General features: G+C 31.9%; 3 protein-coding genes and 1 non-coding gene across 5 annotated transcripts; 2 read left to right on the forward strand and 2 right to left on the reverse strand.

The window, feature by feature from the left end:
* Positions 1-745: 745 nt before the first annotated feature.
* Positions 746-848, forward strand: LOC145027891 (U6 spliceosomal RNA). The gene has a single exon (XR_013675654.1). It is a non-coding gene; the product is annotated as a U6 spliceosomal RNA (small nuclear RNA).
* Positions 849-1,856: 1,008 nt separating this feature from the next.
* On the forward strand, positions 1,857-8,793 carry LOC145014580 (protein DETOXIFICATION 29-like). 2 transcript variants are annotated; one of them, XM_078973090.1, is made up of 9 exons: positions 1,857-1,976; positions 2,067-2,433; positions 2,548-3,089; positions 4,069-4,155; positions 7,198-7,254; positions 7,339-7,577; positions 8,069-8,187; positions 8,283-8,369; positions 8,491-8,793. In XM_078973090.1, exons 2-9 carry the CDS (start codon positions 2,137-2,139, stop codon positions 8,554-8,556), a joined length of 1,494 nt encoding a protein of 497 aa, XP_078829216.1. In that variant the 5' UTR covers positions 1,857-1,976; positions 2,067-2,136; the 3' UTR covers positions 8,557-8,793. The 2 variants fall into 2 exon arrangements, with proteins under 2 accessions (XP_078829216.1, XP_078829142.1); XM_078973016.1 differs by having other exon boundaries at positions 1,912-2,433.
* A 7,066-nt stretch (positions 8,794-15,859) lies between these two features.
* COP8 (Proteasome component (PCI) domain protein) lies at positions 15,860-19,754 on the reverse strand. Its single transcript, XM_078973179.1, has 14 exons — positions 19,543-19,754; positions 19,302-19,453; positions 18,869-18,972; positions 17,993-18,053; positions 17,672-17,764; positions 17,462-17,562; positions 17,256-17,364; positions 17,096-17,140; positions 16,932-17,000; positions 16,769-16,860; positions 16,577-16,619; positions 16,442-16,501; positions 16,258-16,317; positions 15,860-16,093 (listed from the first exon to the last, which is right to left on the reverse strand). Exons 1-14 carry the CDS (start codon positions 19,670-19,672, stop codon positions 16,019-16,021), a joined length of 1,194 nt encoding a protein of 397 aa, XP_078829305.1. The 5' UTR covers positions 19,673-19,754; the 3' UTR covers positions 15,860-16,018.
* A 1,735-nt stretch (positions 19,755-21,489) lies between these two features.
* LOC145014809 (DNA ligase-like protein) lies at positions 21,490-25,492 on the reverse strand. Its single transcript, XM_078973272.1, has 11 exons — positions 24,409-25,492; positions 24,162-24,216; positions 23,952-24,051; positions 23,647-23,866; positions 23,503-23,556; positions 23,261-23,406; positions 22,609-23,182; positions 22,411-22,525; positions 22,290-22,333; positions 22,062-22,220; positions 21,490-21,949 (listed from the first exon to the last, which is right to left on the reverse strand). The coding sequence occupies exons 1-11, from the start codon at positions 25,294-25,296 to the stop codon at positions 21,701-21,703; spliced, it is 2,604 nt and encodes an 867-aa protein (XP_078829398.1). The 5' UTR covers positions 25,297-25,492; the 3' UTR covers positions 21,490-21,700.
* Between the last annotated feature and the right edge of the window lie 1,367 nt (positions 25,493-26,859).

The following is a 26,859-nucleotide window of genomic DNA, read 5'->3' on the forward strand; positions in this document are numbered from 1 at the left end:
TAGATAGAGATAGTACCAAGACTGTCGATCGTTTGTTCGGGTGTTGTGAGATGGTGAGTTCATTATAGCACATGGTTGTTCACTGTTAACCCGTCTCTACGATGGTCGATGATTGAATCTGGTGGGTCGATGATTTGTGTTTATATTGGTTAAAAATAATAGTTTTGATATGATTGTTCGTACATCGATACCGTTGATTATTTGGTATTTTCTTAATACTCATATTTTCAAGAATATTGAGCCGTAGTTTTATTTTATTTCATTATTTTCTGTTGTATAATTGGATTTCTTGTACATACCATAGAACGAAGTTTGATTAACTTAGTTTATTAAAATACTCAAATGTAATTTTAATTTCTAATTATCGTAAATATTAGGGATAATGAATTGGGAGGGTAATAAGGTTTTCAGTTTGTCCATATTAGGTCACTAAGGTTTTTTTTGTGCGTATTAGACCAATATGGTTGTTATTGCCGTTTAGAAATAATCATTTTACCGGTTTTAACGGTTAAAAATGACTATTTCTAAACGGTAATAACAATCATATTGGTCTAATACGCACAAAAAAACCTTAGTGACCTAATACGGACAAACTGGAAACCTTATTACCCTCCTAAGTCATTAACCCTAATTTTAAATACATTGAGAATATATGACCATCAACAGTAAACTACTTCGTTTAGAACTCGCGTCGTCTCATATAACCTGTTACTCCTCTATATGGCGAAGCTCTTCATCTATAGTTGTCCCTTTAGGGACATCCGATAAAATTGGAACGATACATAGAAGATTAGCATGGCCCCTGCGCAAGGATGACACACACAAATCGAGAAATGGTCCAAAATATTTTTTAACCCTTCGTCGTCTTCTCTAGAACCCTAATTCCCTTTTCAAATGCTAATAAAGTTCAATTGCAATTCTTACGTTTCAGTAGTTCATCTACTGAAGTCATGATCAGACAACATGTGGATTATATGGTCAGATTGATCTTCTTATTGATGTCTTCAACCATTTATGGCAAGTAAGGGTGATCTTTCTTTCTATAAAGTCTCCTTTAAGTTTTTTACTTTTCCTGTCATTAAGTTTCATGCTTTATAAACTTCTGTTTATGTGTTGTATATAATATGTATGTAGTTGTTTATGTGCTGATTTTTTTATTCATTTTGCAACTTCAGTTTCTTAGTTCATGTTGTGGTTTTGCTTTTTATAAAATAATTGATAATAGACATCCTATACAAGTCCCCGTTGGTTTTACATTTTCATTCGTTATCAAATGTAGACATTGATGGGAGGTATCAAAGTAAGATTTTGTTTTTGTACATATGGATGTTTTCATGTAAACATTTAAATGACAAAAAAGAAGTTATTGATAAAATGTTGCATATTTATGTAATGAAGATCATCAATCATATGAGTTTCTGGACTTAGAAGTTCTAAAAGAGTTGTGAGATAAGTTTAAATGGAAGCAACTATTTTCAGTCAAACAAATCATTCACATTGATTAGTAAGCATGTTTTCTAAATAATTAGGGTTAATGACTTAGGAGGGTAATAAGGTTTCCAGTTTGTCTGTATTAGGTCACTAAGGTTTTTTTGTGCGTATTAAACCAATATGGTTGTTATTACTGTTTAGAAATAGTCATTTTTACCCGTTAAAACCGGTAAAAGGACTATTTCTAAACGGTAATAACAACCATATTGGTCTAATACGCACAAAAAAAATCTTAATGATCTAATACGGACAAGTTGGAAACCTTAGTACCCTCCTAAGTCATTATCCCTAAATATTATTATTGTATAGGAGCACATGTTTGACGATTTTACTGGTGGTCGTTCAAATATTATCTGCCGCTCTATAAAATAAGAAAAAGTTAAATATTATCTTTATTTGAGAAGTACGAAATCATTTTGATATCTACGCTAAATCGCAGGAATTACTACAGACACCCATCTTACCAACTCGACGCTCATTGGAGGGTTGGTTGCTCTCCGTTCATCTCTCTCTCTCTCTCTCGATATATATACATATATTTATCATCAGTTCATCACTGGATCTGAAACCTACAGGAACTCGATTCTTTCCTTCCTCTCACACGCTACTCAACAGTAGAGTAGTCAAAAGGTGCGAACAATTTCAATGGAAAGCGACGCAGATGCACCGCTTCTTACCTCTAAAAATGTCTCAACGAACGCCCACTTCCGCACCGGCGTCGAAGATAGTCCTCCGGTAACCGGAGTAAAGGAGTTCATTAGACAATTTGGAATCGAATCGAAGAGGATGTGGTACCTCGCCGGCCCCGCCATCTTCACCGCTGTCTGCCGATACTCTCTCGGTGCTGTCACGCAAACGTTCGCCGGTCATGTTGGAACTCTTGATCTCGCAGCTTTCTCCGTCGAAAACTCAGTCATTGCAGGTTTCTCATTGGGGATCATGGTTCGTAATTTACTTCATCTAAGGGTTTTGAAATCAAAAGATTTCCCTAACTTAGACGTTAATCGATGGGTGTATTAACTGTTTATGATGAAATCATATTATATTAATCCACAGCTTGGAATGGGCAGCGCGTTGGAGACACTGTGTGGGCAAGCGTATGGAGCAGGTCAGATTAACATGATGGGAGTATATATGCAAAGATCGTGGATTATTCTGATCACCACCGCTCTCCTTATGCTGTCCCTCTACATCTTCGCGACTCCGGTGCTTCTATTGATCGGACAAAAGGAAGATATAGCTCATGCGGCGGGGAGGATGGCGTTATGGATGATTCCGCAGCTGTTTGCTTACGCTTTAAACTTTCCGATGGCCAAGTTTCTTCAAGCTCAGAGTAGGATAATGGTGTTGGCTTACATAACGGGAACGGCGTTGGTGCTGCATACCTTTTTTAGCTGGCTTTTCATGTTGAAGTTGGGGTGGGGGTTGTTCGGCGGAGCTATGGTGCTGAATGCGTCGTGGTGGTTCATCGTGGTGGCTCAGATGGTGTATATATTCAGAGGCTCATGTGGTGAAGCATGGTCGGGATTTAGCTTCGCTGCCTTCAATAATCTATGGAGCTTTGTGAAGCTGTCCTTCGCGTCAGCTGTCATGCTGTGGTAAGACAAATTGACTTGTGTTTGTTTGTTTCTTTACGTTTTTTAAATTGTTTTTTATTAATCTTTGTGGTGTATATTTGATCATATCAGATATTTTACCAACATGCATACTAATTAAATCCTTTAGATAAAGATTGTCATTGGGAGTATACTTAAATAAGTAATAAATTATAAATGTACATGCATGTTTGTTGTTTGTTGTAGTAATATAATGGGTCTATTAATTATGAGATAAATAACAATATAAAATACTAGTAGAAACACTTAGATTATTTGATTTATTTATATGATTAGAGGATTGAAAGTTAATACCTAGTGCTATATATAAAATGATGTAATAAGTAATAACATTTAAAAATTATAATAGCAGTTAATATGGTTCAGAAAATCTTGAACGACATCTATCTGCCGACACTGCATTAATTAGAATAGTATTTATAATTTTAAGGTTAATAACTTATTTTTCAATTTTGCAGTTATTATTTTAAAAATAGCAATCATTGTCGATCGATTTAAATTTATTTCATTTAACATTTTTCAATTATTCAGTTTTAAAACTTCTAGATATCATATAATGATGTTTAACCATCTAAATAAAAGGATAGTGATATCTAAAAAGATTTAAATTTGTTTAAAATTTATAATATATGTTTTTTTTTTGTTACAAATAAATAATTAAAATAGGGTTATAGCTAGGGTATTCAAATTCGTTTTGATGATTGTTTTTTAATAATAGTTTAAACTTTAGAAGCTATAGATGTTTTGTCGAACATGTTAGGTATTATTCGATAAGTCTCTAGATAAAAGTCACCTATACAAAAATTTAACTTTATTAAATCGAAAGTTTCTAGACTACAAGTCTTTTGAACTTTTCAAATTTTCTTGTACTTTTATTTAATAAAAGTAAAGGTTGATGTTTTATAAAATTGAACATAAATAACAATATTAATGTTTGATGAGTTTTAAATGTTTGATGCAGCTTGGAAACATGGTATTTTATGGCATTGGTACTTTTTGCTGGATATTTAAAGAATGCTGAAATTGCAGTTGATGCACTCTCCGTATGGTTAGTATCTTTATCATTTTACATTTTATTATTCATTTTACATTTTATTTTATAAGTTACTGTATGCTTAAAAGAATTTCCAAAGTAAATATATTTTTTTATATTTCCAATAAGTTTTTGATGCGAAATTATATTTTTACCTATTACTGATTAGTAGTTATTAAAACTCAAAATATTATTAAAGTCAACTTTCCACAAGTAGCCGGAAATTAAAATTGGAAATGATACAATTCACATAACTAGAAGCTCTTCTGATCTTGATAAAGCTACTCTTTCACATGGTACTTCATTTAATTACATATTAAACATTTACTGTTGTTCATTACATAATTTTTAATTTTATTCAGTTCTATAGCTATTTAAAAATCATGACAAGTATTATATTAGTATTAGAAAAAATATTCACAGGCCGCTATAAATGCCTGAATTGCAGTTATCAAATATAAAAAATTTCAAATACTTCAGAGCAGCCTCTTGTTGACTAGATCCGATCCGTGACTATATATATATATATATATATATATATATATATATATATATATATATATATATATATATATATATATACACTAGCCGTTACCCGCGCACAGCGGCGGGGACAAATAGCTTCTTTCAACGATATTTTTTTAAAGAAAAATATTATGTTCCAAAAGAAAGTTCATGTCGTAGGTGAGAGGAAGGACGGTAGTCGTGATAGTGGTTGGTTGAAGGCGGAAGGAGGCAGAGCGGCTGTGGTGGTGGTGGTTATACTGTTTTGGTTACTGGTTAGGGTTCTTCGAGAGAGTGTGCGTATATTTCTTACTTTGAAGGGATTACGAAGATAGATATTATGAGATGGCTTGTTACCAATGTGAGAGAAGAGATCCTCTATAAATTGTTGACATTGACCGCTTCAAATAACTGAAGTGTTGAGATTGACGGGTTCAATTTGCAAATGAATTCTTCTATTAATTTGATACGAGATTTTTAGTGATAAAGGATAGGGTTAAAGTTTTAATATTATTATATTATAAATGGGTTGTACTTCAAGCTTAATAGTTTGGACGTCTTAAAAAAATAATATTATTATATTCAATCTATTTATAGAAATAGTTAGATTTCTTTTATAAGTAGTAAAGATATATATATATATATATATATATATATATATATATATATATATATATATATATATATATATATATATATATATATATATATATATATATATATAGGGATAATGTCATAAAAAACCTTAAGTTTTGCAGAAAATGTCGGTTTTACCCTTCGGCAGATTTGTGGTTCATTTATACCGCAAACTTGTCATTTTTTTGTCGGTTTTGCCCTTGTTACCTACAATACCAGGTTTCCAGGTTATTATGAATTATTTTTTGCGAAAAAACCCTTAAGTTTACAAATATTTTGCAAAAAAATCTTTAAGATTATAAACATATAAAATATAAATATATATTCAAAATTTTATAAAACTAAATAGTTTTCTACTTAAACATATTTTTAGCTTTATGTACGGTAAATTTTATATTTGTTTGATATAAAGTTTTTATATTTAAATTTTAAAAAAGTTACCTAGTTTTATCAAAATTTAAATATTTATTAATTAATACTTAAACTTTTTAAAATAACATTAAAAAACGTCTGTTAGCTAATAATAATATAACATTAGTGACATTCAATTAATTTTTTTTAAAAGAAAATTAAAAATATTTTATATGTTTAAAAGGTTTGAATTTCAGAAATAATAAACTATCATATTTTATATAAAAATAAATATATTTATATAATAAATTAGACAAATATATTTATATTTTATATGTTTAAAATGTTTATATTTGTTTTTGATGTTTAACATGTTTATGATATTTTTATAAAAAAATATGATAATATTATTATATATTTAAACATATAAAAAATACGATATGTTAGTATTTCTGAAATACAAACCTTTTAAACATATAAAATATTTTTATTTACCTTTTAAAAAAATTAATTGAGTGTACATGATACCATATTATTCATAATAACTATTTTAGCATAATTACGTATTAACTAACAAATGTTTTTTAATTTTGTTTTGAAAAGTTGAAGTATTAATTAAGAAATATATTCAAATTTTGTTAAAACTAGGTAAGTTTTTTAAAATTTAAATATAAAAAGTTTATATCAAACAAATATAAAAATTACCGTATGTAAAGATAAAAATATATTTTAGTAGAAAACTATTTAGTTTTATAAAATTTTGAATATATATTTATATTTTATATGTTTATAATCTTAAGGGTTTTTTTGCAAAATATTTGTAAACTTAAGGGTTTTTTTGTAAAAAAATAATTCATAATTACCTGGAAACCTGCTATTGCAGCAACAAGGGCAAAACCAACAAAAAAAAAATAACAAATTTGCGGTATAAACGAACCAAAAATCTGCCGAAGGGTAAAACTGATATTTTCTGTCAAACTTAAGGCTTTTTATGACATTATCCCATATATATATATATATATATATATATATATATATATATATATATATATATATATATATATATATATATATATATATATATATTCGTAATGTATGGAATTATGGGAATGGGTTAAAAACATCGCCATCCCTTATTTTGACATCACATGAGAATGCATGCAAAACGGAGATTACAGTTTTCAATAAATAAATTGGTAGGAGTAGAAAATTTGATAAAGGACACCTTACGATACGACATAGATTTAACTAGCTTGCTTTTGTGACAATATTTTTTAAATTAGTTTTCCACTTTCGTGGAGACTTTCGTTTACAGTGTATAAAAAAAGTAGTCATCATTACATGCCTTTAATCATAGCGTGCAAGACGGATCACCATGATATGATATATTAATTGTCTTTTTAGTAAACGGCAGTAATTTTTTATTTCATTATCCAATCAACTATAAGTTACATACAGTATAAAAAAAGATAAAAATCTATCGTGTTATATTTTGTTATTTTAATCGATATTAACACTGATGTGTTTTATTTGGTAATAATAATGCATTTTGAATAACTATTGCAGCACAAACATTGTTGGATGGGCAGTTATGATAGCAATCGGATTTAACATAGCCGTAAGGTGAGTTTTAAGTTAATATTTTTATTAATTACTAAAAACAGATGTATTATTAAAAAAATAAATTATTTTTATTTATGGTTGCAGTGTGAGGGTATCAAATGAATTAGGGGCAGGGCACCCAAGAGCTGCGAAATTCGCAATTGGGGTGGTGGTAATTTCGTCATTTATATTCGGTTCTTGTCTGGCCATTCTTCTGGTAATTTTCCGGCATCAGTATCCTGCCATATTTGCTGATAGTTTGGAAGTTCAAGAAGCGGTTTATGCTCTCACTCCTTTATTAGCAGCTTGCCTTGTCATTAATAATATTCAACCGGCACTTTCTGGTAAGTTTATTAATTTCAATCACTCTATCTTTTTTGTATTTTTGTAGTATTTTAATTCAAGGAATAACAAAATAACGACTTTAAAACTTTTATTTCAAAGCAAAAAACTCATAATCCAACATGTCATTTACTATATTTTATGTTATTTTCCATATTTCAAAAGTAACCAAAAATAATCAGTTTTTCTTCAATCACATAAAAGACCAACAATTTCCCTACTTGTCACTTGATGATTCCAAAAATTCTAGAAACTGATTCCCACAAAAAAAAAAAAAAAGACAAGGTTTTTTATGGCGGGAAGCAATTTCGTCCACCAATACGGAATTGGACAATTGGTGGCATTTTGTTGATTAGCTAAAAAAAATATGGTTAATTTAGTAAAAATATCATCCAATAATGATTATTTTGAATGCTTATGATTTAATTCAATCTTTTTATATTTTGGGTTGTAATTATTTAATACTTAAATGATTTATTGTGATACAATTTAGGGGTAGCAATCGGGGCAGGATGGCAAGCAGTAATCGCTTATATAAATATTGCATGCTACTACATATTCGGCGTACCGTTGGGGCTCTCTCTGGGATTTCTAGCCGGATGGGGCATAAAGGTAAAATCATTTTTAGTAATTTTAAATCATTTTAATGTTTTAAAAGTTAAAAAAATTTATATCAGTAAATTAACAATTGATGATATTATTTACAGGGTATATGGGTAGGCATGATGAGTGGAACTGTGGTACAAACCATGGTTTTGTTCTTAATTTCTTACAGAACCAACTGGGACAAAGAGGTAATTTACATGACACCAATTATTTATTATTAGTAATTTATTGGCTTATCATTTAAACAAGCCTCAACTATTCGAACAAACTTAATTTATTTGTATCGTGTTCCTTTTTTTTTTTTTGTAGGCCTCATTGGCTGACAAGAGAATTAAAGAATGGTCAGGTCAAAAGAAGACAGTTGAAGAAAAATGAAAGGCTAATTTCTTGTTTAATGTGTGATTTTGATTTTCGATATCGATTTGGGTGCATGTAACCACATGTGAACTAGTTTTTATAGATTTTAGTCCTAGATTTTTTTGAATTAAGTTTTCTAATATATCCCATTACGACGGTAAACAAACAAAACGAAATTTCTTTATCTTCACAAAATTGTAAAATCTTGGATATGATCCAACCAATTTCAAAATTATGGATTTGGTTATTTTGAGAGGTTTTCGTTGTGGATTTGGTAATTGTCATTGTTAAAATGACTAGTCAAAAATATTCAATGATAAACGATATCATATGGACAACACACGTGGAACCCGATCCAACAACAAAATATATTCAATTCCATGTCATAACATCCAAAAACCCATGGTAAATTTTTTGCATTTTCAAAAAGGGAATAAACCATTTTTCTATAAAACATATATCGTCAAAATATTGTTTCACAACTATATTATAAAATCAGAGTATCAAAACGTAACATCTTTCAAAAACATGATAACTAGATGAGGTGTACAATTAAGCCTTCGTTTTCCTCCAATCCTTTGAAGTTCCTGAAATATTTTAATCAACAATTGTAAGTTAAAGCTTAGTGAGATCACCAAAATACCACACACACCAATATACATAAAATGCATGCACACATGAGCCTTCAGTACACCTGGACCGGACCGCTCTCTTAAGACTACAACACGTGGTTGGACCGCTCTTTTGGGCCTACAGTATCAACCAGACCATCCGGGTATCTTGGCCTACAGTTGTGACAACCGGCTATTATGGGTTAACAAAAGTCAAGCAAGTCAACGAAAGTCAAATAGTTAGGACTTAAATCATGAATTTCACCTTGCTTTTAGGGTTCTTGGTTTTTAGGACCCAAAAACCTTGAGATTTCAGTTGTGATAGACCGAAATCGCATGCCTACACTGAAATCACATCTAGGCCAAAATCATACCAAGACCGAATTCATACCAGGACCGAAATCACATGTGATTTTTATGGTTTAAAGGTGATTTCGGTGGTGCTTAGGCCGAAATCACCAATCTGAGTTGGTGGTGCTTTTCTCGATATGATATAATACACAAACCAATGCAAACATCACATCAACCTCACATCTCTTCTATATATTTGGCCGAAATCACCCTCCCCATTCCTCATTTACATCTTCAAACTCTCCCAATTTTCTCTCAAGAAAGAGTTCTTAACATCTTCAAATATTCATACACATTCCCAGAATCATCTTCAAATATCCATAGGAAGTTAATTCTTCAAGATAGTTCTTAGGAAATATTCTAAATTTCCTTGTTAAATCTAGTGTTTATACAACACTTTCATGTTAGTTCAACTAATTTACACACATTATTGTGTGTTAAAAACTTATAGGATACAATCACCTTCAAGTGTTCTAACTTGAAGATCATCACCATCACCTCGTTATCAAACCAAAAACACACTCAATGTGAGTTTATACCGCTACATTTTTCGAGATTTTCAATGTTTTAAGGGGAAATATAAGTAAAACACAAGAGAACTTGTGTTAAAATACAAAATGGTTAAATCCGTTTTGTTACTTGTTATACAAAAATGCTAAATTCATAAAACAGTTTTACCACCAAACTTGCGAACTTTTACATAAAAAGATTTGTACATATACGTTATGATTTTTCTGACACAAATATATATATATATATATATATATATATATATATATATATATATATATATATATATATATATATATAGTTCAAATGTTTTCAATAAGTATTGTGTGCCTCTAACAACCAATCAGAATAAAACAAAAATAAATTCAATAATAAACCATAAAATGGTATAATAGTAATCTTGGCTGCAGTTAATTATGGTAAATATTAAACATTTTAATATCCTTTAAATTGGGTGAATTTGTTTGTTAAATTAGATGTCTCTTTCATTATCATCACCAGAAAAATGTCGTCTTTGACCACAACCTAAATCCTTCAATTGCCGACCACAAAAGCTCAGTGGCAATCTTTACTGTCGGTCCTCCACTAGTCGTTGCTATCACTCACCTCCATCATGTTCGATTTTTTGTCCAGTAAACAAGGACATTGTTGCAAACACTAGTCACCTCGTAGGAACCTGCTCATCTTCTTTAACTCGATGCAAGAATGAAGGCATGAAGACTAAAGACGAGCTATATATGTGTACTTGTGTGTGTATGAATATATATCAAGATCATCAAGAAGGATTTGTCATCAATCTTGAGCATCGACCAACATAAGTAGATTAATTCAACAGATTCTTCCTTTCCTAGTTAGTTTAAAGATTGTTAATGTTTCTCAAATGGCAAAGTCTTATTTTGTTACAGTCCCAAAACTCGACTTTCTAAGTTTTCTTTTTAAATGACCAGATTAACAGAAAACTTTGATTTTCTTGTTCCCTAAACTAGTATCTAGCTTCAGAGTAAAACGACATCTGATTTTGCCCACCAGTTGTTTGTTAAAATGCTTGAACCAAATATTTCATCCATTCATTTGTATATGATGTCCACTGATAAGTCATTTGAATATTAGCCAATGTACTTTTGTTAATATGGTTTGTTTTGGTCTAATGGGGTCTTTATTTTCTTTATTTTAGCTTTTCTTATGGTTAGTTATTCCATAAACATGATGATTTAGTTTTATTTCTTTGAATTAATTTCATACTCTTTAAGAATAATCAAAACCACTCTAAGAGAATATTTATGGCATCATTCTTGCAGAATAAACATGTTTTTTTTACAGTTATTAGACTCTAAGTAATATCTTGCTAGAATAAAGTATATGTATTCTTATAGAATATTTTGTACTGTATTCTATCATAATTTATTTATATAAATGTATTCTGTCAGAATGTCTTTAAGAATGTTTGTTAATAACAAATATATTTACTTAATTGGTAATATTAATGAGTAATGTATGTTATCCTTTCAGAATGGCTTGAAGAAGGAATCTAATATTAATCATACAAGAGAAAGACTTGAAATCGAATTCAACATCAAGTATATTTGCGAAGAATTACATTCTTACGATAATACATCACATTTTTGTAAGAATAGTTGAAATCAAATGGATTATTTGGACCATTGAGGAAGATCAAGTGAATTTGTTCAATAATAGTATATTTAAGAATTCTATTTCTTAATAAATTTACTCATTTTTGATGATATTCTGTTAGAATCTATGTAACTATATTAATATGTATAAGGCTATTAGTCTGTAAGAATATGTATGAATTTGTATTTAAGTTCGAATATATGAAGAATATGTAGAATTCTTAAATATGGTTAGTTATCAAAAATATCTGAATTTGAACTATATTTTGTAAGAATAAAATCGAAAATATTGTTACTAGTTTATGGATGACATTCTGTCAGAATAAATTCAGTTTATTTGAAAGAATTACGCTAGAATTAAAATTGAATTAATTTGAAAAATTCATATTTATTTAATTAAGAGGATTATTATCCGTAAAAATCCAAAATTTTCCTTTTTTAATATAGGTTAATTTACCAAAATACCCTTATGTTGAAATTTGTGTGATTATATAGTAAATGTTAACATATTCTAATATCATACACCTTCAGATCATGGTCATCGATTTTATTCCATCCGTTGGTCCAGATTTTTGCGTACGAGCACACAATAGATACTAGAAACATATATATATATATATATATATATATATATATATATATATATATATATATATATATATATATAGGGTAAAAATTCGATTACGATGATAAACTATATAAAAATAGTTTATAAGACTTTAACACTTTTTTAACATGTTGAGCAAAAGTGTATAATTATATAAATATACATATATAATTATTTCAGTCCATATTATTTTTATCATGGTAAAATGATAATGGCACCTATAAGGGATTTTTCATTTCAATGGAACATACATTATAAACTATAATAGGTATAGTTTATGGGTCATTTACACTATTTTGCCAATTCGGGATGCAACATAAAAATAATTATTTAAAGGCATAGTTATTTTACACTATGTCACTGCTATGGAAGGATAATACTTCCACAAACAAAAAAGGGTTTTCATTACACTACATGTAAACCCGTTGATATAGTTTTGTGAGATAGTTTTGTGAGACATTTGGCTTCACCGTACTTTGTAGAGTACATACTAAAGTCCTGTATTATAACCAAAATCTCTTATAGGGAGAGTGTGACATTTGTGTATAGATCTATACGGGACTGACAATCACGCACATAAACTGTTAGCTACAGTTAGACCGACAAGTCTGGGGTGACAAATGTTATACCATTCTGACGCCTGAAGAACGTCGTAACAGGCCACTAGTCGCTTGCATGGTTATGATAACTCACATGGGGTATTAAAATCATATTTGGTTTATGGGGCTAACTTACACTATTTTCAATCAGTTTTATTAAATAATAAAACAACATGATACTATTTTCCAATACAATACGTATACATATCAGTCTTAGGGTGTCTAAGACTTCAATTCATTTTAAAAGAAAATATTGGATTTTCTGGGAACACTCTATCACAATACAAGGAAGCATAATATCTTTAATCATTTTTATATAATTATAAAACTACATTATACCATTTTCCAGTACAGTTCAACTAGCATTTCTGGAAACAAACATACAAATGGTTTTATATGAATTAAAACTACAAATTACTACTTTTAGTATAGGAATACTTACACATATCGGTATTAAGGATTCTAAAACTATAGTTCATTACAAGAAAAATATTGGATTTTCTGGAAATACACTCTAACATGTTACAAAGAAAAATGGCAGATTTTTCTCATAAAAAATGTATAAACTCACCAACTTAATTGTTGACAATTTTTCAAAACTACTTGTATTCTTAGGAAATCAGTAACAGGTACTCATAAGGATTTTGAAGATGGGGCGTAGCAACATCACATCACATATTTTTGTCACGTTTATTTGGCAATCAAACAAACAACGATTTGAATACAATGTAAAAACTTATAATTTATCAATATTATGGTTGTAATGCTTTGATCTCTATTATTCAATTGTTATAACACTATAAATGAAGTCAACACGTTTTCGTCGTTCTCGGTGTGGGGGTGTGACAATAATACAAAGCAGGATCGCCTCAACTTAACAACATTATGTCAACATATGAAAACAAACAAACAAACAATAATTAGCAAACACATATAATCATAACATATCTACCAATATAACATACCACTATAGCATATCAACATCCTGCACATAAAAGATACATATTGCAGTACGAAGTGTAGTGACAAAACTCATCTTGCAAACTAGCAGAGATTCAACACAGCTCACACGAAAAAGAGACTAGTGTTATGAGCTACATATACAACAATCAAAGGCACATTCTCAATTTATAGCCTAAAAACCCTCTTTGTCAAAATTCAACTGTCAAAGTCAACCTCAGCTGGCCACCATGTTGTGGCCTAGCATAGGTCACGTCGTGGTAGCCTCGCGACAAAACAATCGCAAGACTGCCTATCACCACATCGTAGGGATCAACCCACCACGTCATGGTATTTGTTTTATCCAAATAAATGGTTAAGCTATTAATCCCTTAATCCACTCATCTATACTTTCTAGGAGGCTTTCTTACACCCAAGTACATCATAAAAGTATTTGTTTTATGGACAGGCATGTCCAATACATGTCTTTTCCAAGTTAGGTTAAAATAAAAGAAATGAACTCAAAACTCATGCATGAGATCAAGGATTCCATAAAACACTAGATCTGGGACATATCAAAACAAAGGAACCTCAAGGATCCATAAAGTTGCCAAGTTGATGGAATCCATCCATCCAAAACATCAAGAACATGAAGAACAAGGTTCTAAACATAGGTCTAAGAGGATTGCACACAAAAGATAGAGACTTGTGGACTTACAAGAGTCCAGAATGTATGCAAGAAGGTAATGAGGAGGTTTGCTTGTTGGATCTATGAACCAAGAGCGCCTTCTTCTTCAAGGCACCATAAAACACTACAAAATCTCAAAATGTCAACAATGGAGGATAAGGTTTGCATTAGGTCGAAGGGAGGTGATGGAGGCTGGGGGTGAGCAAACGTTAGCCATTACATCCCTTAAATAGGGCTTAAAACCTAGAAAATTTAGGGTTTTCATGTAGCCAAGAACCTTGCCACATCGTGGCGTCCATTAAAAGGGTGTGTTCTCATCGGTTGAGTCCACATCGTGGTGTCTTCACTACCATGTTGTGGACACATAAAAATCCCATAATGAGGTATTGATTGATAATAACACAAAAGAAATACATATATACATGGAAGTGGTGTTACAACTCTACCCAACTTGAATGAGATTTCATCCTCGAAATCCTCAATCGAAAACAGATTTAGATAGTGCACGCGCTTCTCTGCCAAAGGGACCCAAGTCCATTTTGATCCCTTCCAATGCTGCCAGTGAACCTTAACCAAGGGCACCACCTTATTACGCAAGGCCTTCGTCTTCCTATAAATAATCACCACTGGTCTATCCATATAGTTCAGAAATTCATCGATATGGATTTCATCTAACGAGACCACAACTATATTATCCACCAAACACATTCGAATCTGAGAGACGTGGAAAGTGTTATGAATTTGGTGAAGCGCCTCTGGTAAATCTAACCGGTAGGCCACTTTATCCAGTCTGGCTACGACTCGTAATGGTATGATAAATCTGTGGCCCAACTTGCTCTGCTTCCTAAAGCATATAACACCCTTTTTTTGTGAAGGAATTGCCGATGTACTTTTTTTGATTTTTGTGGAGGAATTGCCGATGTACTTTTTTTTTTGTTCTTTTGTCATGTCACTAAAAAATAGAACATAAGGGTAAAATTGTCATTTTCAACAGTCAGCACAGCAAATTAGACGTATAATCAAACATGATAGTTTCAGTTGGATGTAGATTCAGTGAGACTTCAAACCCAGTCAGGCTCTGATTCAATCAGAACTTACTCGATCTGAAACTATCAAACAGCCCCTTAATATCTTCTGTGCTATTTCCTCTATATATTTTGATATTTTTGATACGAAACAAGTGCAACTTCTCTTCCAACAAACTATTTATCAAATACCAAAAATACTTAAGGAACAAAATTTATGAAATTTGGTAACCGCATCAATCATCATATTTTGTTGTGATGTCCTTTCATAATTGATCGATTTTAATTTTTGATAGTTAGGTGTATAATAAACATTAAACGCACATGTGAGTGTCCTTTTTGACATCTACAAATACCTACTTTTGAAAAGTACCAATAATATATTAGATTGAATCGGTTCTACATTCGATTCCAATTTTAAAAGAAAATAAAAAGAAAAAGAAATTTCTGGACAAATTTGTTTCGTATTTTAACAAAAAAAAAAAAAAAAAAAAAAAAAACTAGATACTGATGAGTTAGTTACACAGGAATCGCTAACCCCTTCTTGGCCATTGTATCAAGAACATCATTCAACGCTTGACAAAGTCCAAAAATCTGCAAAAAGAAAATTCCACATTTTCAAAACATCAAATTTAACCGAATAAAATAGTTGCTCTTATTATTTTTATTTTTATTTTTATTTTTCCTCAGAAAATGGTTAATTACAAAAAGAGAAATGACATTTAAAAATATTTTGAAAAAAAAAAACAATTAATCACCTGTTCATCCCATTGCTGAAGTTCTTCATTATCATCCTCGAAATGAATAACTGCTTCTACCTGATATATGAAAACCACGACACAACTCAGAATTCATTTAAAAAAAAAAAAACCAAAGCTATTACAAAAAAAAAAAAAAAAAAAAAATTAAAAGATGTTGGTAGAAATTGATCACTATAAATACCTGATCTATAGACCCCCTCATTCTATCTTCACAAATCATTCTTGATGCAATTTTTTCTGCCTGCAATAAACTATCATTTACTAAAAAAAAAATACAAAAAATAAATTTGTTAAGAGATAAAACTTGAAAGCATACCTTATGAGGAGCAATGCCCAGTAGTGTGCCAAGCTCACCAAAACTATTTCAAACACATAACATTATAATTTTAAAATGCTAATACCAAGTTTATAAACTTGATTTTTTTCATATTGTTTTAAACATTGTCATAAAGTTTAAATGCTAACAACAACACAGAAAGAAGAAGCAACAATAGTGATAGTGGCATACCTTATGTTTGTATACAGCTTGCTTGCACTCAAGAGATTATGTTCAATCATTGCACGATCAAGAACAGTAACATTATCAGGTAAAATTGCTTTCTGTTGAAGAAGCAAAGATGTTAGAAATGATCACAATTAAGATTAATAATTGAAGGTTTTAATGATGATACCTGATGTGCTTTCAGTTCTTCAGAAAATGCATCTATCTCAGGCTTCCTCAATATTCTTTCCAAATACACCTGAAAATCTCAAAACCATTTCAAGATTATCAACTTCACCTTCAACTTCAAATAATACCTCCACCAATTAAATCCGAGACAATACCAATCAATACCTTTTGCAAAATTGGATAAATTTTTAACCTTGAGCATCGCTCATCCTTCAAGAGAATAAATTGATAGAACAAAAGTTGTGTTTGTTAGTAGCCACATGTCATATCATAAATGATAATAAATTGATAGTGGACAGGTGTCATAAAGCAAAAAAGTAATTACTTTGTACAAAGTTGCAAGAACACGTGACCTCTGAGGACCAGCAGCAGCCAAAATTGTGCAGGTCACTGCAGCAGCTAGGGCCTGTTCTAGTGCATCTTCATCAATCACTCTGTTACCAAAAAAAAAAAAAAAAAAACAATTCATAGATATAAAAACTAAAGATTTATTACAATTTACATGTATTCAAATTATTGTAAAATACTTACTCGTCTCCAATTTGGCGTTTTTCAATTTGTGAAATGTCATAATAGCGAAGTGCAGCTTCCAAGAACTTCCTTTTTAAATCAAGTATCCTTGCATAACAAACCTTAAACAAAAGAAGGAAAATATAATAATAATAATCAAGTTTTAATGTAATATAAATGAAGCCTTGTTAGGAATTCAAGTTAAAGCAAATTTCCAGCAGTCTTCTCAACCTTATACTGTAAGTTCAATACTTCATGCTGACTGTTGCTAACCAAAAAAGAAGCTTTGTTGATAAAAGCCTCTGCATTCACAGCATCATCATCCTGCCAAAATACAGTTACATAACAAATCCACAAGTTATAAACAATAAAACAAGTAGTTTGTGGGAAGGACCATGAACTTTTCTTGTAAAAATCTAGATAGGGTTGCTACAGCAAATTGAAAAACGCCAAGATGATAACTATTCAAAACAAACAGTAGCAATGTAATGCAAAAAATGCAAGATCATAATAATAAATAACTATTAATTCTTTCTGTTAGTTAAATGATACCTCGAGGTATAGACGAGCAATTTGCACACATTTTGTCATCCTAAACTTATCATCAATCACTCTGCAAAGATGAAATAGGCAGAGATTAGTCTGAATTAACATGAAAAAGGGTAAGGAAACAAATACAAGTGCTAAGTAGAAAATATGAAGTACTAATAACTAGACCACAATCGCTGAAGTTCAAATAATACCGATTTTATAAATATTTAAGAATGGAAGAAAAGGAAGATCCATTCTAGATTGAAGACAGATATACAAGAGAAGAAACCATCATTGTCACAAGGCAACCTTTCTCTATATTTCTAATTACTCTTCTACTCATCAACTATGTTCATGTCACAGTTGCAATGGTCTTTTTAGAGGAAAGCTTGTAAGCACAAGCAACAGTAGTTACATCTTGTTTTTGTTAGTATAATTGTATAATAATGGATTATACTATGGAAATAATGTGAGTGAAATGACATAACATGGTCAAACAAAATATTGGCATGTTGAAGCATCATTTTCAACAGAACCACTTATTAAATATTCCCTATCTACCATTAGCAAATCATTATTTTGCTTTCCAGAAGATAAAGTTTAGTGGGAAGACTGGTTTTGAAAGAAAGACCTACAATTGGTGATTACCAGGCATCAAGGAGAAAGAGTAGGAGTAGGACAAGTAGTAACTAAAACAGAACACCTGAGTAACTCAAATGATCTGGTAGGCTTTATTTTGATAAATAATGCTGACTTTTTTCTATCCTTAGCATGAATAATATTTGGATATCCCAGCAAAAGATAGTTTTGTTAAATAAAACACATGTAACACAAAGATTGCAGCATGTGAGTTTGTCATATATAGTAAAAGATAACAGAATTTTCATTCTCTCCTACCTCATTCCAGAGTCAAGATCGATGCCACTCAGCATCTGTGCTGCTTTTGACCATAACTGTTCTGACTCATACAGCTCTGCAAGCTTCTCTCGAATAACAAGAACCTGCAAGATGCAGGGTCTATATGAAACTCTTATTGAAATATGAATCAATTCTAAAAATGCAGCCAAAAAACTGCTCATTCTGATATGTATAGAAGTCCCAAATGAAAGAAAACCACTAAAGAATGTCATCTTATAGAGCCTAACGAGACTATCTTAGTGTATAATATAAAAACAGCTACCACCATCTTGGGATGACATAAGAATCCCATTCACAGAATTGTTGTCACCTCCTAAAACCAATGTACTTTATCTCTACTTCAAAACACTCTAACGCTGCTACTGAACTATGCATAGATGATAAATGATTGATGATTTAGTATGAAACAAACCTGTTCCTCAAATGATACAACACGAGGCTGAATCTGATGGAGCGTGTAATGAGCGATCTCCTTTTGATTCTCAGGCTCCAACCTCCCCAACTCTTGTGCAAATGTCTGTAGCAGCTGTCTTGATACAACCAACGGAACATCGTCCGAAAGAACTGTCAATTCAACACAATAATCGATAAATAAAGTAACATACTACAGAAAATTACAGACTGCATCATCATCTGTTAGATAAAACCCTAACTGTGATCAATGAACTTTTTGGCTTGTACTACGTCGTTGGACGCGATTACGGATGAAAGAATATGCTTGTATTCTTCAATCTTTTGGCGTTGATCACCGATTGCAGAAGCACTTGCGAAGGCACTCTCCATTTGCACGGAGGTTTTGGGGTTCAAAGTTGCTAATTTCTGGAACCCTACAAATTTGCGCAAACCAGAACCGGGTTTTAGGAGCTCTTCCGCACTCTTATAAATTTAAAAGAAAAAGTGAAATAATATTTTATTTATTTCACAAAAATAATCAATTTTTCTATTTCATAAAATACTCATTAAGGCTATGTGCATCATAACACAATAACATAGCTCATCTACCCTTAAAAAAAATACCTGCCACTCTGTCACCTCAAATCATCTTAAATTTCTAATATAATAATGATATTAAAAAGAGACGAGTAAAAAGAGATAAACAAAAAGAAATAGTAAGAGTAGTGTTCGCATGTTATAACATAGCCATATTAACATATTTGCAACGATCCTCAATACTTCATTGATTTATATATGTCATTAAGCATCTATAACATGAGATTTTTTCTTTAAGTTTTTTCATGAAAAAACTTATTTTATCTTAACAATTGAATGAGCATTTTTATGTTTTATGGGATTTTTGTATAAGTTGTGTTATTATAATTGGTTAAAAACATATGTAGCCCACCAAATCATTGAAAAAACTATGTTTAAAGTCTGTTAATTAACAAGCTCCATTAAAACATAACTTTGAAAAAAAAATCCTATTAAGAAATCAGATGTTATTTGTCAAGAATCGGAACGCCACCTGCCAAACTTTGAGGGCCTTTGTTAGAAAGTAATGCAAATAACACATAAAAACCAAAAAACATACAAAACACATTATTTATGTGGTTCGATCAATGTAACTTGCGTCCACAGGAGGAGAGTATTATTTATCCATAAAGTTCTCAAAAATATATTACAAATACAACCCGCAGATATTCGATATACTCACTAAGGATACAAAAGACATTGAAGACAAACAAATGGCTAGTAGGCATCCATATTTATAGACTATGGATAAGAGCTGAAACCCTAATGGGTCAAACCTATCAATTCATAGGCCTATGAAAAGTATCAAACAATCACAATCCACTATCCAATCACTTCTAGAACCTTCATCATTGAAATACATTACATGAACATCAGCAAAACACATGATGGAGCGTCATGCACAATGATGGATCATCAGGAATGACAATGATGCATCATGATGGTGTATCCTCCACCATAGTGTATCATGCCATTTGGGGCATCCACCTTGAGCATCCTTGGACAATATTGAGTATCCTAGTGTACAACACAACCTATATGGCGCATCAAGCCACCTAATGGCACATCATGATCATTTGTGGCACATATATGCTTTAGCAACACATCAATACTTCGAATCATACAATGGCACACTAAAGTGGTGCACCTTATACCAAAGTGGCGCATCTAGAACAAAAGTGGCGTGCCATGTTCCCACAATAGCGCATCTACCTTCACAATGGTGCATCTACCTTCCAAAGTGGCGCACCATGCATGAAGATGGTGCATCTTGTCTATAGGCGACACACTCTCCTCCAAAATGGATCATCTTTGCTTCATGGCTCATCAAGGATGTTTCATTCTTTTCCCAGATGCTCTATTCCCTTCTAAGGTGCTCCACTACTCAGTAAGTGCTTCATTCCTTTCTTAAGTGCCCTTTCCTTTCTTAAATGTTTCATTCCCTTCTCAGGGGCTAACAAATGAAACAAAATGAAGAAAACGTTAGATGAGACAAACTGCTCTTTTACCCCTTTTCAACTCATCATATAGTAATGATCGGCCCCTTTCTAGTCCTTAATATGGAATCAGATTTTTTCTCAAACAAACAAAAATAGACTCCAACATATACAAAGGCAAATAAGATCAATATGGGACAACTAACAACCTTCATCTGCTTCATTATAAATAAAGTTGCAACAAAAAAAAAAGTCAAACAATCTTGTAAACTAAAAGTTCCAATAAATATCGAATACAAATTACTAAAACAACATTAAAAATATAGTTCCACATGCAATTTAACCTTATTTACCTATGAATAACAAGTTGTTGAGTTCAAAAGATTGTATGATCAACATCAAATTCCTATACTCTTCCTTGGATCTTTAGAGGCTTCTTTGGGATCTTGAAGGCAGCAAAAACAGATTGACTAAGCTCAACTACACTACTTTCTTTATTACCAACATTGGTTTGCACAGAAGATTGCTTCAGCATCTCAAAAAATGAAGTGCTGCTGTTACTGTTACTGCTACTGTTTTCATTACTTGATCTGACTTGTGACTGTGAGATGCTGTACTTGGTTGTAACTTTCTTGGTTTGGATTTCCTTTGTTGTCTGCATCACCCAACAATCATCATTACATTATTCATTATTTTATTGAGATAAGGTAACATAATTTAAATAAAATATAAAATCATAAAAATATAAAGATACTTGAAACACTTACTGTATCTGAAGCATCCTCTGAAATTGACATTGAGCTTCTGCTATTACTGTCATCTCGTCCAAATATAAATGCTCGACTGGGACCCACACCGGATCCTTGTTTCAGTTGTTTGGAGGAAGTTGGAACAGAATGGCTTGACACTCGACTCAAGAAAGATGACTGCAGCAATTATAAACTTCATAACTTATTAATGTGTTAAATGTGATTATATAAAAAAGTTTAGTTTACCTTAGAAGAGCTGTTGCTATTCCCTCCTATTGTATCAATGAATGCTGCAAAAAAGTATCAATTAAGGCAAAATGACAAGATTTTAAAGTAATCAAAGTATCCACTCACATTCACAACTTACCTGTTATCTTAGCCTTCTTGTGTGCATCAGGCACTGTATTTAGCTTCTTTATACGACAAAAAACTTCCCTTGAATCATCATCCTCATCAGGTGACACTAATTTACACTTTTCTTCCTATTCAACATACAATATGAGTTTAAAATTTAAATATTTTTATTACAAGGATATATAAGATTCAAAAAAAACAAATTACTCACAGCTTTGTTGAGCAGACGTGTTTTGGCAAGTATCTTCTCTGTTTCCTCGTCATCAGATGATGAAAAAGCTTCATCTTTATCAAGAAACATCTGAGCAATCATTTCCTTTGCTTTTTTTGAATTTAATCGAGGAACACGTGGGCGTTCTTCATCTTCATCTTCTTCAACATCATCATCCGCCTCTACATCCTCTTCACCTTCCTTATTATCATCATCATCATCAGATAAAGATTCCTCTCTGAGTTTAGAAGCAACATTTAGTCTTCTCAAAAGATCATCAGTTCCAGCTGCATCTTTTTCTTCAAGCCATTTTTGGTGAAGTTCATCTCGGGTTTCTTTGTCAACTGGTTTTTCTTTATACCCAGTGACTATCATCTCTCTCAGTTCCTCAATGTCATCATCATCATCATCTTCATTTTCTTCATCATCTCCAAATCTCATTCTGTCATTGTCACTATCATCTTCTTCCTCAGCCTCATCATCAAGAAATGCTTTTACAGGAGCTCCTTTTGGAGAAGAACTCTCTTTCACATACGGAGCAACATTCTCCTTGTCGTTTTCTTCTTCATCAGAGCTGAAATTTTGGATAAGAGTCACATATTTAGATGGTAATTATTACAAGTTTCACACAAAGAGTAGAGCTTAAACTTACATATCATCAGGAACAGAATCAAACTTTAATTTCATTGTTAGCAAAGAAGGTTCCATTTGTTCTTCTTGAGAGCTAATAGCATGTTCATCAGGTTCCTCATCTTTAGAGTCTGTGCTATCACTTGTTTGAGAATCACCAAAAAGATCCTACATTTAGCAAAGTAATGAGCATACATGGACAAAAAGGTTGAATATAAGTTGGGTAAAATATTTTTCTCAATAGAGATAGAAGTTAAAAATAACCTGAGTATCATCAACTGGAGCCCGAAGAACAGGTGTAGACTTGTCATCCAAAGGCTGTAGCAACGTTAAAAGATATAATCATATGCAAAACTTTGATACAAAATAATTCTTGCAAAATATAATTTTATATTCATAACTGCATACCATTTGAGAAGAATCATTGTCATGGGTCTTCTGTTCTCCACAGACATCAGGTCCATCCATATCAATATCATCTTCTTTTGGGCCACTTAAAACTTCATCTTCTTTCACAGACTCTGATATGTCACCAACTTCTATTTCCACATTCTTGGAATGATTTGTGGTCTGTTTCTGAAAAGCATCAGCTTCCTTAACAGGATCATCACAATTAAACTGGGAAAACCTGAAAATTTACAATAAGAAGAGGGTATGAAACTAGGGATATAGGCCACATGTACCAAATATAATAAATCAAGATAAATACTCACTTCTTTGACACCTCAAGCTTCCTTTGTCTTATTTTTTCCAAAATGGATGATATGGGCTTTTGCACAACTGGTACTGGTTTAAACGAAGCACCTCTAGTCTCTAACATATGAGATACATGGAATACAAATCAGAGCGATAAAGAATATTATATAGAATGCATTGCTACCATTAAGAAACACCAAGTGATAATACATGATTAAAACAAGCACCTCTTAAAAGTCTCTGAGATTCAGCATGAAGTTGTTCTAGATGAGCTCTCCTTTCCTGTAAATCCAATAAACAAAATCACCAACAGGGGGATATGATACAGCTCAATGCAAAATAAGTAACTGTGTTTTTTTTAACTTCTTTTATATTTTTAACATTAGAAAATAAAAGACATAACTCGTAGTTAACCTGAAAACGACGAGAAAAGTTATCTAATCTAAAACAATCGAAAGACTAGAAGATATGTACCTTTGCTTCCCTTTTTTTGTTAGTAGAAGAGGCTTTGACTTTTGGGTCCTCACTGGAACTCTTATGTCTCTTTTTCCTCCCTTTCTTCTCATTCATCGCATCCTCATTTACTTCCTTCTCCTCATTTTCCTTGATTTTCATATCTGCAATCAATTCTTCCTTTCCCACCATTGAATCAACTACATTCTCAGTAATCTCATCGTCAAAATCCAATGTTCTCTTCGTTTCCTTCCTATCTGTTCTCACAGGCGATTCACCAGCAACAGAGTTCATCTCTGCTTCATTTCCCACCATTTTATCCACTGCACTCTCAGTAATCTCATCTTCAAACTCCAATGCTCTCTTGGTTTCCTTCCGATTTGTTCTCACGGGCGTGTCACCAACGCCAGAATTTGAATTATTTTCCATTCCATCATCACCCAAACCTTCTTCAAACTCTAAATCTCTCTTTGTTTCCTTCCGACCGCTATTCACGCGTGTATCATCATAACAAGAGCTCAGATCTTTTTCCTTCACACTACCGTCATCAAGCCCCTCTTCGAATTCTAATAACCGCTTCGTTTCCTTCCGATCTACATTCACAAGCGTATCAGCACAAGCAGTGCTCGGTTCTTTTCCATCTACATCATCATCAAAACTCTCAGCCGGCAGAGACGAATGCGGCTCACATGAATCATCAAATGCTCGGATATCTGAAGATTCTAGGGCTTCTATACTGATAAAATCAACTTGAGGCAAGTCAATGAGTTCGCTTATTGATTCGACCGGGGCTGATTGATCTACAACAACCGTAGATTTCTTGAGGCGTTTGAGTCTTCGATGCTTGGGTGAAGGTGAAGGCTCGTTGTTGGGAAAGGAAAATGACTCGTAATCATCGTCGATTTCCATCGTCTGTGATGAAAATGTCAGAGAATTAGGGTTTTGATTTGGTGGAGAAAGACTGGAAATGAATCTGATTATCTGAATGAGTATATTTGCAGGTGAGGATAAAGAAAAGAGCGGTGGGAGGGGGGTTATGGAGGGAGATGCAAAAATGGGTGATTTGGGCGGCAAGTGTTTCGAAATTTGTTAAGGCGCTAAAACCGATTTTTGCTAATAGCGTAAAAGAAATTTGGCCCTTAGGTTTGCTATGATGTTATATTCACCCTTGAAGTTTGGTGAACTACAAGATCAGTTTTTTTACTTATGATAGCAAAGAGAAATATGATTGCTCCCTGTCATCATCATATATCAAAAGCTTATGGTGATGGTCATATCTCATATGGATACATTGATCGAGCAAGATCCGCGAATGAATGACATTGTTTTGTTTTCCGTACAATTAGTCAAGAACACAACTGAACAATGGATTCTTTTGTTGGTTTATTCACATTTAATAAGAGAAATTTTCAAATATAACCAAAATACAGATCTTAGAGACAAAAAAATGAGATTTTCTAGAAATAATCAACGAGACCCATCTTTTCCTCAGCGAACTTAAAAATTATGTTTCAAAGTTTTAGCCTGCAATGTACAATGAGTCCACAAAAAACCTTTTGCGAACTCACTTTGTGAAGAACAAGTTCGCATAACAATACATCAGTCCGCAAATCCATAGAGGATGATGTATTACGAAAAAAGTATAATAACACGAGTATTAAGAAGGAAAGCGAGTCCATAGACCCTTTGTAGACTCTTGATTGATTTTGGAAAACCTCCTTGTTTTTTTGGTAACTTTTTGGCACTCCGGTTTGTATTTTGGTAATTTTTGGAAATTCCTCTTTATTAATTAAATAAATAAGATTTTATCTTTATCCACGAAAAAAAATGGTTTTAGTTTAACAGATAGACCTACAAAACAAACAATTTTTGTTCCAATGTCATGGTAATTATATCATTATTTTGAGCAATATTCAAATATTGGATGAATCATCTCAAGATTGTCAAGATCGGGATCCTACCTAGGATCGCTTTTGGGTTTGCAAGATCAGAATCCTAAGATCCCACAAGATAAAATATAATTTTAATTTTTAATTTTTAATCATAAAAAATATTTAAAACATTCAATTTTTTATTCAAAAGTTATAAAAACTTCAAAATATTAGTAATAGACCACAATACAAAATGGTAAATTGATAAAAGATAAGACATAAAATGGTAAAAAATTCATCTGCAAAAAAAAAATAATAATAATAAAATAAAATAAATAATCAAGGAAAGGTAGGATCGGATCTCAACTTTACCTACAATTCTACCCCACGGTCTTTTTACGATTCGGATCGTTTTTCATACCTAGGATCGTACGATCCTACGATCAGAATCGCGATTTTGACAACCATAAATGATCTATCAAAGCAAACAAGGTAAATCGGCAAAAGGTGAAATCATAAAACCAATATTTCGGATGCAAACCCGGATACAACCTTTTGCAAATTACTTATAATTTAAAAAGATGTTTAATTTATATTCTAA

This window comes from Lactuca saligna, chromosome 1 (genome assembly GCF_052625555.1).
Source record: "Lactuca saligna cultivar CGN05327 chromosome 1, ASM5262555v1, whole genome shotgun sequence".
Taxonomy (NCBI): Eukaryota; Viridiplantae; Streptophyta; class Magnoliopsida; order Asterales; family Asteraceae; genus Lactuca; species Lactuca saligna.